This window comes from Tursiops truncatus, chromosome 8, assembly GCF_011762595.2.
Source record: "Tursiops truncatus isolate mTurTru1 chromosome 8, mTurTru1.mat.Y, whole genome shotgun sequence".
Taxonomy (NCBI): domain Eukaryota; kingdom Metazoa; phylum Chordata; class Mammalia; order Artiodactyla; family Delphinidae; genus Tursiops; species Tursiops truncatus.
In genome coordinates this window covers 61,564,740-61,584,398 of record NC_047041.1, presented here as the reverse complement: position 1 = coordinate 61,584,398, position 19,659 = coordinate 61,564,740, and the positions used below count along the sequence as shown (strand labels likewise).

Here is a 19,659-nt window from a genome sequence, read left to right as displayed (position 1 = left end):
GCAAATTGCCTTTTCACTCTAAAAATACCCTTTTTGCTTTTGCTAGTCTTTTTTTTTTTTTTTTTTTTTTTCGGTACGCGGGCCTCTCACTGCCGTGGCCTCTCCCGTTGCGGAGCACAGGCTCCAAACGCACAGGCCCAGTGGCCATGGCTCACGGGCCCAGCCGCCCCACGGCATGTGGGATCCTCCCGGACCGGGGCACAAACCCTTGTCCCCTGCATCTGCAGGCGGACTCTCAACCACTGCGCCACCAGGGAAGCCCTTGCTAGCCTTTTTGTAAACCTTAATTTGTTTTGGACCTTGGCCTCCTCATGTGGTCCTTCCAAGTCTTGCTACTCTTTCATGCTGATTGCTGATGTGCTCTTCTGTTCATTTTTTGTCTGTTCTTTTAGAATAGCTACCAGTACATCTGCTGTTTTCCTTTGCCTTCCCCACCTGCTTAAGAATTTTTTCAATGCCCAAGCAAAAATGCACTTTAAGAGCTTTCTTCTTAGAGTCTCATGAAATGGAACCACGTGTCTCTGTTCTCAGGACTTCTTAATTCTGCCTTCCTAGAGCCTGTGCCACACACCCCCTACATTTTTGCCACAAATTCTAAGATGGCATGATCTCTTTCTCCTATGGTTCTTGTTTGATTTCACCAACAGGTTTCTTCTTTAGCCAGAGTAACCATTCCCTCACTCACCTTATGTACCTGTGGAACGTGAAGATGTCAGCATACTAGGTCAGGAACTTGTCAGTTGTTCCTGGTTAGCTGACTGGGACTTTGAACAGGTTCCAGAGTAGTTGAAGCCCTCCAAGGTGACAGTGTGCTGCTTCTATGCTAGAATTGGCTTCAAGAGAGTCCTACCTTCCATCTCCGTTGGCTGGGGCCTGGGGGACTCCTACCGTAATGTTAACGTTTGGCATCTCTCCTGCTGACCCTGCCCACCTGTGTTTTCCGTTGAGCGTCTCACTTTGAATGCCTATAAACAGGATTCCTTACCAGCCCCTCCCCAGTAACCCTGTTCCTCTGGAATAGTTCAGACTCTTTTTGTCACCATATTCTCCTCAAGTGAGTCCTGCTCACTGAGTCTGAAGCTCTCCAAGATGTGAAAATACATACACACGCATATGTGTATATGTGTGTATACGTATTTATACGTGCATAGGTAACACGCACATATACGTAATTCTTTGTTATCTTAAATTAGCTCTTTATGTGTTGGTATGTAGGTGCCTGAGACAAATGGATTATTTGGGTCCTTTACCTTTTCTCTTAATGAAACATCAGACATCTACTCTGAAAGTGTGCAAAGAGGAGCAGAGACAATTTGAGAGTCTGTGAATGAATGTAAATTAGACACATTTTCAATTTCAGAAACTCAGAGGTGGGTGGGTGTGGGGCACCTCGATCAGTCTGACTGCCATTTTCTGTTCTCAAAACTGTGAAATTGAAAACACTCAGGATAATGAAGTAAAAAACTATTTTTAGCTCTGAGAGTGACTGGGCTGGGTCTTCAGATTACAGCAAGGCCAACAGGCCTAGTGTAAGTCATTCAGATCAGTTCAACAAAGTGTATAGCATGCAAGACCCAGAGCATGCTCTGTAAGCATAAAGAAAATACTAGACTTCTATTAAAGAAGTTCATAGTTTGTCCTTCAGCCACAGAGCACCAGGAATGCACCTACAGTTGAATAAATTGGGTTTATTGCTTGTTGCAGCAAAGGAGGATGCACACCACGAGGAAGCACGCAGCATCTCAGTAAGAGTGTTGGAAAAGTCTTACTATAGGATTTAGGCTTGTGTTAGGTGTGTTTGGTTTTTTTTTTGCGGTACGCGGGCCTCTCACTGCTGTGGCCTCTCCCGTTGCGGAGCACAGGCTCCGGACGCGCAGGCCCAGCGGCCACGGCCCACGGGCCCAGCCGCTCTGCGGCACGTGGGATCCTCCCAGTCCAGGGCACGAACCCGTGTCCCCTGCATCGGCAGGCAGACCCTCAACCACTGCGCCACCAGGGAAGCCCCATGTTAGGTGATTTTGAGGAAGGTTTAAGGATGTCGGGCTTTGCTGTGGATCGGGTGCTGTCAGAAAGTGGGGCACATTCTATGACTGGGTATCTTAGTAGAGTTTATGTCAAGAGAGAGCAGTCTAAAGAAAAGCTATAGCTATAATTGGCAAAGAAGCAGCAGTCACTCATCATCCAGGAATAGGGGCTATTTGATATTTTTTTGGTTTGGGCAGTGTTCATGTTTTGTGTGTGCTCAGACAGATTACACAATGTTCTTATTTCTTTTGTCTTGATCCATCATGGTCACAGAATGGTCTTGCCTGATGTTCATGTCTGAAATTGCTTATGTGTAAGAAGAGAACACCAAGACCTAACTGTGAGTGCCAGGCTAGCTCACAGCAATACCAGACCAGCTCCTGGGTATCAGAGGCTGCTTTTCTTATTCTCAGGTATGCTTTGTAGGTTTTAATCAGCACTAGCTAAAATTGGGTAAAAATGGTACTTAGTGGAAGATGTTACCCATTTCTGTTCCAATCCATTCAAATAGAGGATGTAAGACACATAAATAGAACTCTTGAATAAGGCCAGGTGCGATAAGTGCAATTAAAGAGGTTCAGACAGTGTATTCTAAGCAATGGGGATGATAAGAGAAAATGCTTCAGGGACAAGGGCAGTATTTGGCCTGGGCTCAGGACAGACTGGATTTAGATATGTGGAGTTGGAGGGAAAAGCAAAACCATTGGAGTAAGCAAAGGCTGAGAGGTAAGAAATCACAAGGCAGGCTCAAAGCATGGTGAGAAGTCTAGTTTGGCTGAATCAGGAGTATGTAATGAGAAAGAAGCATGAAGAGGTACTTTTGGGCTAGATTGTGGAATTCAGTTGTTTAGGAGTTCACTTTGTAGGGAGGGAAAAATCAGAATTTGCTAAATACCTACTGTGTGTGCTGGGAGCTTTGTATATGTTATTTAATCTGTAACCCTTGTAACAACCCTGAGAAGTAGATCTCATGATAGTCATTTTATAGATGATGAAAATGAGCTCTAGTAAGGTTAATTTAACCTCCACTTAAATAGTTGGACACACAGCGAGGATCTTAATAACTCTGACTGGAAAGGTGGTACTCACTTTATTGATACTTCCCTCTGCTCTCTCCTGTGTGATGCAGTCTCTTGTCATTATGGGAACCGTTGAAAGCTTTTGATCAAAGGAATGGCAAGACCAGTTAGAATTATGCTTTAGGAAGATTACTCTGGTAACAAACAGTAATAGTTAACATGTGTTGAATATATGGACTAGGCCCCGTGCTAAGCAACTTAGACACACAAATATCTCTTTTAATAATATGTAGGGGGCTTCCCTGGTGGCGCAGTGGTTGAGAGTCCGCCTGCCGATGCAGGGGACACGGGTTCGTGCCCCGGTCCGGGAAGATCCCACATGCCGCGGAGCGGCTGGGCCCGTGAGCTATGGCCGCTGAGCCTGCGCGTCCGGAGCCTGTGCTCCGCAACGGGAGAGGCCACAGCAGTGAGAGGCCCGTGTACCGCAAAAAAAAAAAAAATAATAATATGTAGGGTGAGTTGGGAGTGGGGAGGTTGGTAAAAGATGAAGGAAAAAATCTGATTAGACAAGCAGAAAACATTAAAGCAGTGGTCAGCAAAGTAGAGTTAGGTGGGAGGGGAATGCGGTAAGATGGGCCCTTGGGGGAGACGAGCTGGTGAGGAGGAGACAGTCAGCTGTTGTTGGAGACTCCACTTTAAGTAATACTGAATCAAATATGACCTCAAGAACGCCCTCAGTATTTAGGGAGACGCTTTCGTATCTTAAAGGACTGGCTACGTTAAGACCTTTCTTGTTCTGTGGTAATCTTGTTCTTTATTGATTTATTTGCCCTAAGAATGAAATGCTGCAAATGGTTTAATGTTGCTCTCAGAAAGCTCTTTTGTTAACAGTGCTAGAGTTTCTGTTTTTGTTTTTAGCAATAGGGATGGTTATTAACAAGGGAAAGTAGAACTGCACTCTGTAAAATCCATTAAGCTTTTAGTCAAGCTTAAATGATTTGCTAAGTGAACTTTTAATAATTAAGTAAACCTAAATATGGGGAAAGCTTTCAATAAACAATTGGGATTTAGTCAAGTCCATTTAATAGAATACTTAAGTACATATAGAGATAGGGAACACAGCTGTTTTCTATTTTGGAAGGTCTGCAGTTTTAATGTTCTAATATCTTTAATGTTCTGATCTCTTTAGTTGTTTGTCTTAAAGCAATTAAAAAACAAAATCACAAATCCTAACCTCCTAATTTATCCCACCCCTCCCCGCTTTCTCCTTTGGTAACCATAAATTTTTCTATGTCTGTGAGTTTCTGTTTTGTAAATAAGTTCATTTGTATCTTTTTTTAAAATTCTACATATAAGTGATATCCTATGATATTTGTCTTTCTCTGTCTAGCTTACTTCACTTAGTATGATAATCTCTAGGGCTGTCCATGTTGCTGCAGATGGCATTATTTTATTCTTTTTTATGGCTGAGTAATATTTCATTGTGTATATATTACCATATGTATGGGATTAACATATACACACTACTATATAGAAAACAGATTAACCAACAAGGACCTACTGTGTAGCACAGAGACCTATACTCAATATTTTGTAATAACCTCTAAGGGCAAAGAATCTGAAAAAGTGTGTGTATGTATGTATACATATAAAACTGAATCACTTGGGACTTCGCTTGGTGGTGCAGTGGTTAAGAATCCGCCTACCAGTGCAGGGGACACGGGTTTGAGCCCTGGTCCAGGAAGATCCCACATGCCGCAGAGCAACTAAGCCTGTGTGCTACAACTACTGAGCCTGCGCTCTAGAGCCCACAAGCCACAACTGCTGAGCTCACGAGCCACAACTACTGAAGCCCGTGTGCCTAGAGCCCCTGCTCTGCAACAAAAGAAGCCACCACAGTGAGAAGCCTGCGCACCACAACAAAGAGTAGCTGCTGCGTGCAGCAACAAAGACCCAACGCAGCCAAAAAAAAAAACAAACTGAGTCACTGTGCTGTACATCTGAAACTAACATGACATTGTAAACCAACTATACTTCAATTAAAACCCCAGAAATCCTTTTTGTAATGTAGCTATAAAGTAGAACATTTGTAATAGTGAAAAATTGTGATATAGGTATACAAGGAGATGTTATATAGCAGTTTGAGTGAATGAACTGGAGTTGCATGTATTAACTGTATACATTTTGCCAGAAAAAGGCAAAAAGGAAGTTGCAGAAGCATCAGTACAGTGTGATACTGTAATATAAAGGTTTTTTCAATTGTGGTTAAAATATACATAACACTTATCATTTCAACTATTAGATCTACAGTTCAGAGGCATTAAGTACATTCACACTGGTATACAACCATCACCACCATCCATTCATAATATAAAGTTTTAAAATACTCAGTCAATATTGTATATTGTTCATGGATGTATACTTACATAGTAAAGTCTGAAAGCACATATTCTAATAATAACCAAATTCGGAGTTGTGGCTATTTCAGTGAGGGTGGGAGGAAGAGACATAAGGGGCTCCAGTTATATCTGTGTGGTAGGTAGGTATACAGGTGCTCATGTATTATCATCTGTAGTTTTTTGTACCCTTGGAGTATTTTCTTTAAAATTTTTTTCTTAAAAAATCATTTCAGCTAGACATCTCCAGGTGTTCGCTAGCCGTTGACTTTTTAGGCATTCTGGGCTGTTCAGTTCTAAGAAACATGGTGATACCAAGATCCAAGAGGTGAGGTTGCTCCCTATTGAGAACAGTTAACTTTATGAAGAGAAAAATCTGTTCCAAATTCAGCAGTCTGACCCTAGCCTGCCATCTCAAGTGTACCCTTGGTCACAGGTGGCAGAGGTTATAGGTCTGAAGCCTAAAGGTCTGAGAGAGTGACTCTACAAAGAAGAAATACAGGAGGAGAGCAGGTTTTGGAAGGTGAAAATTAGCTTCACTTTTAGGTTTGAGTTGATAGACACACAAAAGGACATATATATTAATGGGATTTAGAGATAAGAGCTTAGAGGACAGGTCAGAACTAGAGCTATACATTTTGGACATTACAGTGTGTGCCTTGAGAATGAATGAGTTTACCAAAGGAAGAATAAGGAAAGAACAAAGGTTGAAACAAAACGTTGGGGAGAGAGGATTAAAGAAGAACCAGTAAAAGCGACAGGAAGAAATAGGTTGAAGGACTAGTCAGTGGGGAAAGAAGAAATCAGGAGAGTGATATGCCACAGATATTAAGGCAGGAAAGTTTGACAAGAATTTGTTCAGATTAATCCAATATTTATTGAATGGCTTGTGGTAATCACTTTCTTGTGTAGTAGAGGAGTCTTAAGAGTGAGAGCTGAGTAAAAGCCATTGGATTTGATGGTTACAGTACCGTTACCATGTTGTAACTATACTTCTTATTCATAAACTCTTTAAATACAGGAATTGTTCTATTTATCATTTTAATTTCAGTGTCTGACACAGTACCTGGCATGTTGTTAAGTGTTCAGTAGTAAATATGTGAACTATTACATTGAATATAAAATGCACAGATTTCTCCTAGGATATAAAACTTATTTTTACCATCTAGCCTGTCTCTTCCATTGCTCTCAGTTCCCCCTCCTACCTTTGAAAATAGTATTCTCTACTATTTCAGTGCTTCTTTGATTCTAGTGTACAATCTCTTTATCAATAATCTCTTTTAAAATCAATTTTAATGTTTCTCTACTTCTTGCCACATCACCATTCATTTAGTATTGCTTTTTGAAACCCTATATCACACTTCCTTTCTTACTCCCATTGCTCACCCCTTAACTCAATATAAAGAAGACAGTTCTAACAATCAGAGCTGTACAGACGTGGCATGGGCTTCCTGTGGGGAGAAATACTGAGTTTCCTGTTTGATGGTATTCAGCAGAGTCAAGACCACCACTAGATGACTCTTCTAAAAAATTTCCAATTTATTGAGAGATAAATAACATATCGTGCAATTTACCTGTTTAAAGTGCACAGTCAGTGGCTTTTAATATAGTCACGAAGTTGTACAACCATCATCAGAATCGTCACCCCTCAAGAAAAAAAAACCATACCCATTAGCAGTCACTCTCCTCTGCCCCCTCTCCACCCTCCCTCCCTCCCCCCAGCAAGCAACCACAAAGCTACTCTCTGTCTCTATGGACTTGCCTATTCTGAACACTTCATATTAATGGAATCATATAATATGTAGTCTTGCATGACTGGCTTTTCTTAGGATTATGATTTCGAAGTTCATCCATACTGTAGCATGTGTCTGCACTTCCTTCCTCTTTTATGGCCAAATACTGTTCCATTGTATGGATACAGCACATTTTTATTTGTCAGCTGATGAACATCTGGCCATTAGGAATAATGCTGCTTTAAACATTTGTACAAGTTTTTTTTTTTTTTAATTGGGGTATAGTTGCTTTACAATGTTGTGTTGCTTTCTGCTGTATAACAAAGTGGATCAGCTGTATGTATACATATATCCCCTCCCTCTTGGACCTCTCTCCCACCCCACCCCCCATCGCATCCATCTAGATCACCGCAGAGCACCGAGCTGAGCTCCCTGCGCTATACCGCAGGTTCCCACTAGCTATCTGTTTTACACATGGCAATGCACAGACGTCAATCCCAGTCTCCCAGTTCATCCCACCCTCCCTCCCCAACCCCCACCATGTCCACACGTCTGTTCCCTATATCTGCATCTCTATTCCTGCCCTGTAAATAGGTCATCTGTACCATTTTTCTAGATTCCACATACGTGCGTGTATATATATAACACCATACACAAAAACTTATAATGGATTAAAGACCTAAACGTAGGGGGCTTCCCTGGTGGCGCAGCGGTTGAGAGTCCGCCTGCCGATGCAGGGCACACGGGTTCGTGCCCCGGTCCGGGAAGATCCCACATGCCGCGGAGCGGCTAGGCCCGTGAGCCATGGCCGCTGAGCCTGCGCGTCCGGAGCCTGTGCTCCGCAACAGGAGAGGCCACAACAGTGAGAGGCCCTTGTACGGCAAAAAAAAAAAAAAAGACCTAAATGTAAGACCGAACACTATAAAACTCTTACAGGAAAACATAGGAAGAACACTCTTTGACATAAATCACAGCAAGATCTTTTTTGTACATAGTTTTTGTGTGAACATATTCTTCTTGGGTATATACCTAAGGGCAGAATTGCTGGGTCATATGGAAACTTTGTTTACCTTTTTGAGGAACTGCCAGACTGTTTTTCAAAGCAAGTGCACTATTTTACATTCCCACCCAGCAGAGTACAGTAGTTCCATTTTCTCCACATCCTCACCAACACTTTAGATTATGTCTTTTTTTTTATTAATTTATTTTTTGGCTGTGTTGGGTCTTCATTGCTGCACACGGGCTTTCTCTAGTTGTGGCAAGCGGGGGCTACTCTTTGTTGCAGTGCGCGGGCTTCTCTTTTTGGTGACTTCTCTTGTTGCGGAGCATGGTCTCTAGGCACTTGGGCTTCAGTAGTTGTGGCATGCGGGCTCGGTAGTTGTGGCTCATGGTCGTAGTTGCTCTGCAGCATGTGGGATCTTCCCGGGCAAGGGCTTGAACTCGTGTCCCCTGCATTGGCAGGCAGATTCTTAACCACTGCGCCACCAGGGATGGCCCATCAATTATGTCTTTTTGATTATAGCATCCTATGGGTGTAAAGTTCTATCTCATTGTGGGTTTAATTTACATTTCTTTGATTGCTAGTGATGTTGAACATCTTTTCATGTGCATGTTGGCCATTATATATCTTCTTTGGAAAAATGTCTATTAAGATATTTTGTTCATTTTTAATTGGATTGTCTTTTTGTTAAGTGGTAAGATTCTTTATATATTTTGGATACTCAACCTTTATCAGATATATGATATTTTCTTTCATTCAGTGGGTTGTCTTCACTTTCTTGATGGTGTCTTTGCAGCACAAAAGTTTTAAAATTTGATGAAGTCCACTTATTTTTCCTTTGGTTGCTTGTGCTTTTGGTGTCATATCTAAGAAAACAGTGCCTAATCTAAGGTCACAAGGATTTATGTTTTTGGTTTTTTTTTGTAGGATTTATGTTTATTATTTTTCTAAGACTTTTATGGTTTTGGTTCTTATATTTAGGTCTCCAATCTATTTTCAGTTAGTTTTTAGAAATTTAATATGGTGTGAGGTAGGGGTCTAACTTCATTCTTTTGCATGTGAATGTCTTGTCCCCATAGCATTTGTTGAGAGGCTGGATGACTTTTAAGGCTCCTTCTGACTCTGAAGATTCTATGATGCTTTGTAGTATATTGGTTTCTGTTATTGTCCAAATAGGTGGACAGTCAAGATTACATGTGATGGCCATCTTTTCCTAAGAATACATTGTGTCTAAAAACAGGGATAGCCATTAGTCTTTTATCAGTTCTAGATTTCTCAGTTGCTTTAAAGTCTATCCTCCTTTGACTTTTATGATACTGGTTTGCTTCTGGTCTTCTTTGACCAGCGCAGTTTTCTTTTCTTCCTATTTTTGCACATAAGTACACATACCCCTCCATTTTTTTTGGTACGGGAACTGTTCATGCAATTTTAATTAGCTTTGTCATTTAGGTAGCTCGGAGTTTCTTCTCAAGCCTAACTACAGTCTAATAAAAGTTTCCTCTGAATATGCCAACAACGCCTAGAATTTAACATGTGAAAAATAGGTGTTCAGTCTTCCCCTAACCATAAGCCCTCCCAGTTTTCCTCATTGTCTTCTCTTAGTATCTTAAACCAACCTTCGAGTTTTCCAACCCCCCACTCCCCTTCATTATTAAATGTTGCTGATCATTACATGGTAAAAGCCCTTGGACCCATCCTTTCCTTTCTATAGCTATAGCTGTCTTCTGGCTGATTTCCCAGACCCTAGTTTCTCTCTTTTAGGTCCTTACTCAACTGCTGGAATAATCCTCCTCAGACACCCTTCTGATTAAATCATTTCCCTGATCCTAGATCCACAGTATTAAATTTATATGACACAAGTTAACATTTAACCCACCGCTAATTTCCTCTCCTTATCTCTTGTTACTTCCCTTATTGGATTTGGTAGTTAACCTTATTTATTCTTTGTTCTTATTTCTTTGTTCTCATCTTTTTTCTCATTGCACACAGTCCTCTTTTCTCCTAGTGTGCCTTTGCTTCTCTTCTATTCTGAATCTCACTCCCTTCAATGATTGATCCCATCTGATTCCTCTCCCTTTTTTTTTGCATTCTTTGAATACTTAGACATTTAGTTTGTCTAGTAATAAGATCCGTAGTACCCTGTTCCTTTTTTGCTGTTTGTTTTGGAGATGCTACTTTTAAAAGCATTGTTTCATGTGGGAACCATTGTTTCCGTTTCATTTATGGTTCTCTTCCTACCTACAGCACAGAGTCCTGAACATAATAGTGGTCCAATAAATCTTCTTGGCTGACAGATCTATAAAAGTTTTGGGGGCAGATGTGTGATGTTTAGCATCATCATTTTTCAGTTTTAGAAATGCAAAATAATGCCTTTTGTGCCGTTATTTGGTTTTAATTTTTTATATTTTATTTTATGCCAAGTTTTGAGAACAGTCTTCTCAGTACAGTTAAATGAAGTTCAACAACGTATTACTACAGATATTAAATCTAGTTTATTGAGCAGCAACCACCCGATATATCAGATTCTCTCAAGGGAAAGGTTAGCTTCTTACATGCTGGCTAGGCATTTGTTCAAAGTGCATTATAGCCTTAAAGCTAGGACCATTTAAGATATTAAGATCCTTGACAGTTTAGTAGCAAAATAGTCACCAGTACCCGGAATAAGGAGTAGTGACCTGCTAGCTTGCTTCTACCGTCTGAAGTTGTGCTTCTGTTGCTGGCCTCCTCTTAAAAAGAAGCATTTCTTCTAACTTCCATGTCACCCGAAGTCAGTATCAAGAGGGAAAAAAGGATTGTTGGGGTGGAGCCCGGCTGAGAGAGGATACAGGCAGAGGGCAGCCCCCAGGCCCAGTGGCTGCCTGTCTCACTCCTTGCCTGCCCACCCACCATCTCTCTCACCTCAGGAGCAGAGAGTTGACTTGAAGATAGTCCTCAGTTCATAGCCCCCGATTAACATCACCAGTGCAAGGTTGCTTTCTTATTTCGTTACTTTCTTTTTAACCCTTTACCTTCACTCCACATGCCCATTCCTTTCTCCGTTCATGTGCACCCACTCTAATGTGTTTGTTTTATGTCCTTATACCTACATATTTGCTTGAAAGATATGTAGTATAATTATAGTGTGTCTTTAGCTTACATGTGGTATTTGCTTATTTTTCTCAATGCTGTGCTTTTTAAGATATGTTCATATTGCTGTAGGTGTATCTAAAGTGTTTTCTAAAAGCTGCGTGGAATTTCATGTTTGTATCTACTCCATTTTGATTCTGCATTCTAACAGTTACAGAGATCCAAGTTACTTCAGGCTCCCTGCTACAACATCGTCACAGTGAACATTCTCACACAGGTCTATAGAGTCTATAGTTTGAATTCGGATACAGACAGCCTTATTTGAGAATTTCTCTGGAATTTATCCACCAGTATAGGATCACTGGATAATAGGGCGTAGCTTTAATGTCACTCAGTGCAGCCAGATCACTTAGCAGAATGGCTGTATCCGTTTACACTCTTACCCATAATACACGAGAGTTCTTGCCTCCCCACATCTTTGACAGTACCTACTATTACCCACCATTCTAATTTTTGCCCTTCTTATAGGTATAAGTGCTAGCTCATTGTTTTAATTAGCATTTTTCTTGTTGGTTTTATTTTGATCATCTATGTACTTGTTAACCATTTGAACTTCTCTTTCTGTGAGTTTCCTACTCATATCTTTTGGCCATTTTTCTGTTGGGTTTCCTCTGATGTTCGTATCAAATTGTAGGAATTCCTTGTCTATGCTAGAGATTTAATCCGTTGTCAATTTTAGACGTTGCAGAAGCTTTTCCTTGCCTGTCATCTATCTTAACCCTGTTATGGTATTCTTTATTGAACAGAAATCCATAATTTTATTGAAGTCAAATCCAACAGTTTTTACTGTGTAGTTTGTATTTTTAGAGCCTGAGTCGGGAAGTCTTTCTGCTCCTTAGTGTTTTCTGTCAATGGATTATCCACACAAGCCTGTTTACGTGGCCTTTTGAAGAGAAGTCTTTCCTTTCTTTGTCACCTGTGACTTGGAGGAGGCTTGACGCTGTTAATGTTTGGCTGCCCCTGATGGAAGAAAAAAATGTGAGAAAACTGATGCACGCTCCTTTCTCTAAGCCCTGCACTTCCACTCACAGGACTGAGCCCCTGTGACCGTTTGTACTACATGAATCCTGTCTGCTCAGCTACAGCTGATTAGAAAGTGCTGCATACCTACCCAAGCTGAGAAGGTATGCAGGGAATTTGGAATTATGACCAGTCTCTGCTGGCCCCTTGAAGGACATGCAGATTGAGGTGTTTTGGGAGTGAACATCTTCCTTTATGTTCACAGAGAAGCTAGAGAAATGCTGGCGGAGAAATGAGAATGAGGAAGATATGCACAGAGGAACAGAGAAAAAAGCCCTCTGGCCCCACAGAGAGGGAGAACGATTGAAGTAGAATGTGAGAGTAGCTGTCTGGTATCCTGATGGCTTTCCAGTTTCTGATTGTGTTCTCTTCTGAGATCAGATTGCATTTCCTTATGTGTATTAGTTAGGGATGGCTAACTACTCTAACAGATAAACTCCAAAGTGTATACTGGCCCTAGCACAACAGAAGTTTATTTCTCACTCACATAAACAGGTCCAGATGGTTCTAAGTTGGTGAGGTGGTGGCAGTGGACGGCTCTGTGCCACACAGTTACTCAGGAACTCGGGTTGATGGAAGCTCTGCCATTTTCAACACATGACTTCCAATGTCTCTGTAGGTGTTAGCATCCAGCCTGCAGAAAGGAAATGAACATGGAGTTCAATACATGGGACGTTGTATAGGCCAGGCCTTGAACTAGCACCTGTCATTCACATTGCTTTGTCTGGAACTCAGTCACACGGCCACATTTAAGTGTATGGGAAGCTGAACAATGTTATCCACCTGTGGACCCAAAAGGAAGAGAAAATGGGTTTGGTGAACAGCTAGAGATTGCCACATCATATTTATTATACGTGTGATACTCTTGTGATGCCTCTATATCCTTATAATCAAGTTGCCGTTTTTTCTTAAACTTTTGAGTTGACTTGTTATGTATCTCAGTGCGTGAGGTGTTTTCCTAATAGCCATATGTAAAATAGTAGAAGTAATAAAGACTGATTAATTTATTTTCTCAGGGAAGTTGGGTCGATTTCCACCTGTGATGCATCATCACCAGGCCCCCTCAGATGGCCAGACCTCTGGGGCTCGCTTCCAGAGGTCTCACCTTGCGGAGGCCTTTGCAAAGGCTAAAGGACCAGGTGGAGGCACTGGAGGAGGAGGTAGTGGAAGAGGCCTGATGGGGCAGATTATTCCAATCTACGGTTTTGGGATTTTTTTATATATACTATACATTTTATTTAAGGTAAGTGGAGTCATCCTGATCATATTGCATCAATGAAAATCCAGTATCATCATAATAAAAATCATTGTCAGCATTAAAACCCTTTATAGTTCATAACCCTTTTTCAAATCTATCATCTCTTTAAATCTTGCCTCCTCTTTATGAGGTACCTAGGATAGCTGTCACGTATCTCAGTTTTACAGATGAGAAAATCTTCACTCAGAACCTGAACAATTTGCCCCAGAATTCACAACTAAAAATGCAGAACCAACACTTGAACCTGAATCTTCTAGTTCCTAATCCGCTGAGCAATAAAGTTCAAAGCCTACCCTCCCCCGACCCTGCCCCAATTTTTTCTTGATTGGGCATCTTTGCAAACTGTAAAGGCATAAAGGTGTTCTAAGAAGAACTTTATCATGAGGACTGGCATAATGATTTCGAGGTAGCCACTGTGAGGCCAAATAATGACGGTACCAACACCACTTTTTCTTCCTTTTACCCGCAGGAGCATGAGGTGCTGTTTTTAACATCAGTTGTAGTAATTCTCCTGAAACAGAACTGCCGCGTCCTGAAACTAAGCCTGATATTTCCCAGCTCTGGGGAGATATGATTTGGGTCCTTTTATTTTATTTTTTTGCGGTATGCGGGCCTCTCACTGTTGTGGCCTCTCCCGTTGCGGAGCACAGGCTCCGGACGCGCAGGCTCAGCGGCCATGGCTCATGGGCCCAGCTGCTCCGCGGCATGTGGGATCTTCCCGGACCGGGGTACGAACCCGTGTCGCCTGCACCGGCAGGCGGACTCTCAACCACTGCGCCACCAGGGAAGCCCAATTTGGGTCCTTTTAAAAGTAGACTCCCAGTTAAGTTCTACCTCCAGGCGGGCTTTGGCCAGCCATGAGCCTGGGCCTGGGCACTGTAAGTAGAAGCAGGAGGCTGCCCTCCTAGCTAGAGTAAGAGGTGACTTCATTCTTGCCTAGGAATTCTGCAGGCAGCCCAGGTTGAGTCTTGGATGAGCCTGGGCAAGGCAGATGGCTTGTGAAGAGATTTTTTTCTTGTGCCTTGACCTTGATAATTTTTTACTTGGAAACCTTCTGTTGGCTTTTTTTTTTTTTTTTTGAGATGTTTCTCTAATGTTGCTATTTGATTTGATTTTCTCCCAACCTTTTTTTTTTCCATTTAATATGAGGGGTTCCATGACTTTGAGGTTCTGAGCTGCTGTTGATGTACTGTACCTCCTTCAATTCTCAGCTCTCAAAGGGGAAAAGTACTGCAGAGGATCGGAAGTGCTCTACTGCCACACCTGGAAGCACCCACAGGAAAATTAGTAAGTGCCCCTTTCAGTATATTTATAAGTTTTATTGAGTCAGACAGCTGTAATACAGCCAGAGGGACAATCTGTGGATATGTCTTAAAAGCATGTCTCAAAAGTTGTCCCAGATTAATCTGATGCCGATTTTTACCTTAGCTCTGGGAATTCTCAAGTTTCCATATTGATGTTGGGCTTTTAAGGGAAAGATAGTTATAAAAAACAACCACCAGTTCACTTTTTTTATATATTAGCAGCTTAATATTTTACACTCGGAATGGGTTACTTCTCATTTCTAGACTTCAGAATATTGGTAGCAAATTTCTTTACTTCACATAGAGGAAAACTGAGGCAGTGAGATCAAGTCATTGTCAAAGTCAGTTATTAGATCTAGGGACAGAGTTTAACACTTCTGACTCTTGAAACATGATCATCCAATATTTACCGACCAATTAGAATATTCTGTGCTCTCTGGAAAAATGAAATATATATGGCATGCCTCTTCCCTCTGAGAATTTATAGTCTAGGATGAATGTCAGGGAAAAATAACTTGTGAAAAGTTTACCACCTAGAAGGAAGGGACTTGGCGAAAGCCTTCTGGGAAATCGCACCTAGCTGTGTATGAAGGAGGACCTATTAGATAGGGTGCTTGAGTAAGACGCAGTCTGACAGAGGGCAGCTGTGGGAAAGAAGGCATGAAGAGTAGGCAGGATAAGCTGTGTTGTTGAAGGCCAACTATCCTGTGGATACTGAAGCCTCATCGGAGTTTTTAAAAGAAAGGCATCAGCAAAATGACTGTGATCCCTGCTGTATTCTTTTTTTTTTTTTGAATTTTTGTATTCTTAATTGAAATAGTGTCTTACCAAAAGTGATTGTAAATGCATCATGAAATTGTTTTTAAAGACTTGTGAACTAAAGAGTAGCAAATTCTGTATCGTGTCACATAATGCATTTAAAACAAAGATAATGTAGTAGCAATTATATCAACTTTTTATGCTTCAATTTTGAATCATACAGAAAATAAAAATAACCTAAGCATTTGTGTGGCACAGATGTTAATTGCATGCATAAGAATTTGTTGTACAAGTACTAAAAAGCCTTTGAAATATTACATTTTATAGTGACCCTCTGAATATATCTGTGTACAATGATACTCGGATGTGAAACAGAATAACTAGATTATCTACATAATGAGCAACATTTTATTTTCCTGTTACCTTAAAGTTCATTTCGTGTACTGATTGAGTGATTGATTTTTTATGTTCTACTTCTAGGGTCTTAACATTACTTTTAGTAGTTGTGGTCCTGTCTGACCCTTGTTGAGAAAGCTGCTTCTGGGAGATAGGGTTATACCACTCACCCCAGATGACTGAAGTAGAAAACCTTGGGCAGGAAGGTCTCAGCCCTAGTTCAAGACTTCTTCTGTTGAAGAAGAGTAACTTTTATACTGTTATATTCCATATAAGTTTTCAGATCCTAGGGACAGGTGAAATATTGTTCATTTCAGGGTCTTAACACCTTTTCTGAAGTCCTTTAGCAGATTTGGTACTTTATCCTCAAGTATCATTTGAATTAGAAAGGAGTTATCTTCATTCCTTCTTGGCTGACTGTGTAGGGCTATGTTTTTCACTCCTAGGTATTTTCTTTGGCTGGTCCTGCTATATTTCTGTGTGTGAGAGAGTGATTTATTCATCACTTTCTAAACGTGTATCCTTTAGATCTTGGTGTCTAGACCTCAGTACCCTTTGTGTCCTGATTGGATTAGCTGACTCTCAGGACCAGCCTGGATTATTGTAGAGCGTCACAGCCAGCCGTGTTTCAGAAAAGGGCTTAGGGAGTTGTACATGATGGTTCTTAGATTGATGCTTATTTTTCAGCCAATTTTGAGCTTGTTCAACTACAAGAAAAACTGAAGGAGACAGAGGAAGCCATGGAAAAACTAATCAACAGAGTGGGGCCTAATGGTGAGAGGTACGTTTTCGCATAACAGAGATCAGACTGTTTCCCATTTAGAGAGTCAATTCAAATTTTTGTTTTTCTGGCCCACTTGCTTTCATTGTTGTCATATTTGTCACTTACATATTATTTTTCCCTGAACATTTCCATTTTCACACTCTCAAGCAGTTTCATTTTCAAGAGTATATGTTCCATGTTGTGCAACATTATTGTGAGAGTGAGTAAATTTGTGAGCAGATACTACAGGCTAAAATAACTGGGTTTTAAGGAAGACAATATCCTAGCTGTCTAAAGAAAGGCAGAATTTTAAGTAAAACCAGATTATTAAATATTGTGGTTTCTGTTTGAGGCAGAATGAGAGAAGAGAGCAAGTACGATCAGAGTACACGCTTGTTTTGTGTTGACTATTCCAGAGCAGAACTAGACGTGTAAAGTAGGTGTCAGGAGCCATACTAGCCCTTGAGGATGCTCTGCAGCGAAAACACGCTCCTCTTGCTACAGGGCTGGCTGAGGATCCGAAAAGGTGGCTTCAGGGGGTTGATGGAGGTGGGCATCAACTAAGAAAACGTGGGTGTAGGAAGGCCAGGGAGGAGAAACCAGAATGTGAGGTTGAGAACAAAGAGGGATTTGGTCCGCGCTAGGCCTTCTGACAAGAATGGAGGAAGCACTGGGGGTGAGCGGCAAAATCCCGTGCAGGAGGATGTACTGAAAGGTCCCTACTATAGCCCCGTGGGCTCAGTGTGGCGTCTTTGCCCCAGAAGACTGCTCTACCTTAGCCTCTTCTGTTGGCCATCCTTGTGCTGCTAGTGCCCCACACTGCTTCCCCTGCTTCCTGGCTCCTGCCTTGCCCATCTTTGGCCAGATAGCAGAAGAGTAAACATCCTCGAATTGAAGTCCCTTGGCTTGGCTTTTCCCTGCAAAGTCTACATTGCTGCTGAAATGACATTCATGAGGGTGAACCTTGCCTATCTGGGCCCATGACCATTGACCTTCTTTTGGTCCAGAAAGCAGAGTGACTATCGGGACTTCTCCAGAGTGGTAGAGATAGGTGTACATATCTATACGTGAGTGTATCTCTGTGAGTGGATCATACTATTTGGCATTACTGAGCACTTACTATGAACAAAGCTCTAAGCTAATGCTTTATATACATTATCTAATGTTTGACTGTTTTGTATGAGTGTGACTAAACCAATTTGTGCAGCTATACTTTTCTGGCATTTTCTGCCCTTATCCTGTGCCATTCACAGTCTGGGTGGGGAAGTACCAGACTTCTATAGACCCTTGTGCCTCAGAAAATATCTGTACCCTAGCCCTGGTCTATTTGAAGCACTAGGCCACACCTAAGTGTCAGGAAAACTATAGGTGAGTATCTGTGGGCAGGGCCTCCCACCTGGGAGATCCAACCCTGGGCTTTGGGCTAAGAAACCATGTGAAGATATTTTCTCACTATTCTTCACTGCTATTCAGACTCCCTTAGCTCAAACCAGATGACCCCACCACGCATACCATTTGTCCATTGCCGAAGCCAGGGGTGCAGTACTGTGACCCCTAACTGCTGTCTGTCCTCCTTGTGCCAGCTAGGGTTGCTGCTCCACGTTTTATGTGCGAAGGCAGAGGAGTTGCGTGCCACCACCGCCGCTGGAGCTGCGCCATCTCATTGTTTCTGGGACAGCGGGTCCTAGCTCAGGTTATATATTCCTAGTAAGTTGCTGGAGCATGGGCTCTTTGAGAACATGCTGAGGCCACTGCCACATGGCAATGATTGTGTAGAATATTTTCCACAGTACCTCTCAGGAACCAGGGAGCAGCTCTCCTTCCCCTCAAGAGAGCATAGCTTGTGTCTCTCTTTCCCAGATGTCTCATTTTCCAGTCTGTAAGGAGGTGACCTTCTCTCTGAAACTCCTTAATCTAAAACCTTTTATCCTTACAGGTAGGCCCTATGGGACTTCCACCTTCAAAACTGCAAGGGCTAGGTAGCTGCATGTTTTACATTCTTTTCCTTTTTATACTTAAAGCCTTTAACCTTAGTTTCTGTGGCATTTGTTCCTTTACAAGTCTGTGCTTCTAGGATTATTAGAAGAGCCCAAAATACCCCAGTATTTTTTCTGTCAGATAAGATTTCATCACATTGCCAGGCTTCTGGAGGTCAAGGAGAGGATTTAAGACAAAGAAGGCTTGTTCCTTTGCAGCCTTCTAAGTCCTTTTATATAATATCACTCCATAACTGTAAGATTTTGCTTAAAATTCCCAAAATATGCTCTTTCTGATACTTCATCTTAATGCTTATGTAAGCATCAAGATATGGGAAAGGTTTTTAATACTAACAAAACTTTTCAGACAGCTTTCACCTGTGAGCGATATAAGTCTGCACACATTTTTAAATAATTAAGCCTCCCGGAAGGTTGGTATTGTGCCATGTTATGTCTGACATTAAGCAGACTCTCTAGCCCAAGGACACAAAGACTAAGGAAAGGATCTAGGAATCCGCATCAAGGTGTCCTCATTTTTGTCCTTGTGATCAGTGAAAGTTCCTTCCTGGAGCAGCACGTCCCACTGTAACTATTTACCTAGAAGCATGGAATGGCCCAAGAGGAGAAGTGAGGGTACAGCCTCGGGCAGCAAACACCTTGGCAGGCACGTTGAGCATCATGTGGGATCACAGATTTCTGGCAGGCGTTGTGGGGGTGTAAAGTCTGAGGACAGGCTTAGTCTCTCTTGTTCACTGTGTTCACATAGTAGGTACTAAGTAAATACCATTGGAAAAGAGTAGATATTCACTTTTGGTGCAAGCATCTGTACTTATTACCATGATAGAAGAGTGAATCATGGCCATTCCCTGTTGAGATCCTTCTCT

The 19,659-nt window shown here is 41.7% G+C and overlaps 1 protein-coding gene across 11 annotated transcripts in view; it reads left to right on the top strand.

The window, feature by feature from the left end:
• The window catches only part of RIC3 (RIC3 acetylcholine receptor chaperone), a 52,580-nt gene that overhangs the window by 15,736 nt on the left and 17,185 nt on the right, over positions 1-19,659 (top strand). For 9 of the 11 annotated variants that reach the window (XR_012333446.1, XR_012333447.1, XM_073808570.1 and 6 more), the window contains exons 2-4: positions 13,336-13,562; positions 14,789-14,864; positions 16,724-16,817. Coding sequence is in view for 9 of the 11 variants with exons in the window: in XM_073808570.1 (XP_073664671.1) it covers positions 13,336-13,562; positions 14,789-14,864; positions 16,724-16,817 (397 nt within the window). In the remaining 2 variants the exon portion in view is untranslated. Of the gene's footprint in view, positions 1-13,335; positions 13,563-14,726; positions 14,865-16,723; positions 16,818-19,659 lie in introns of those variants that run through there. The other 2 variants (XM_019948410.3, XM_019948411.3) reach the window with 2 other exon arrangements.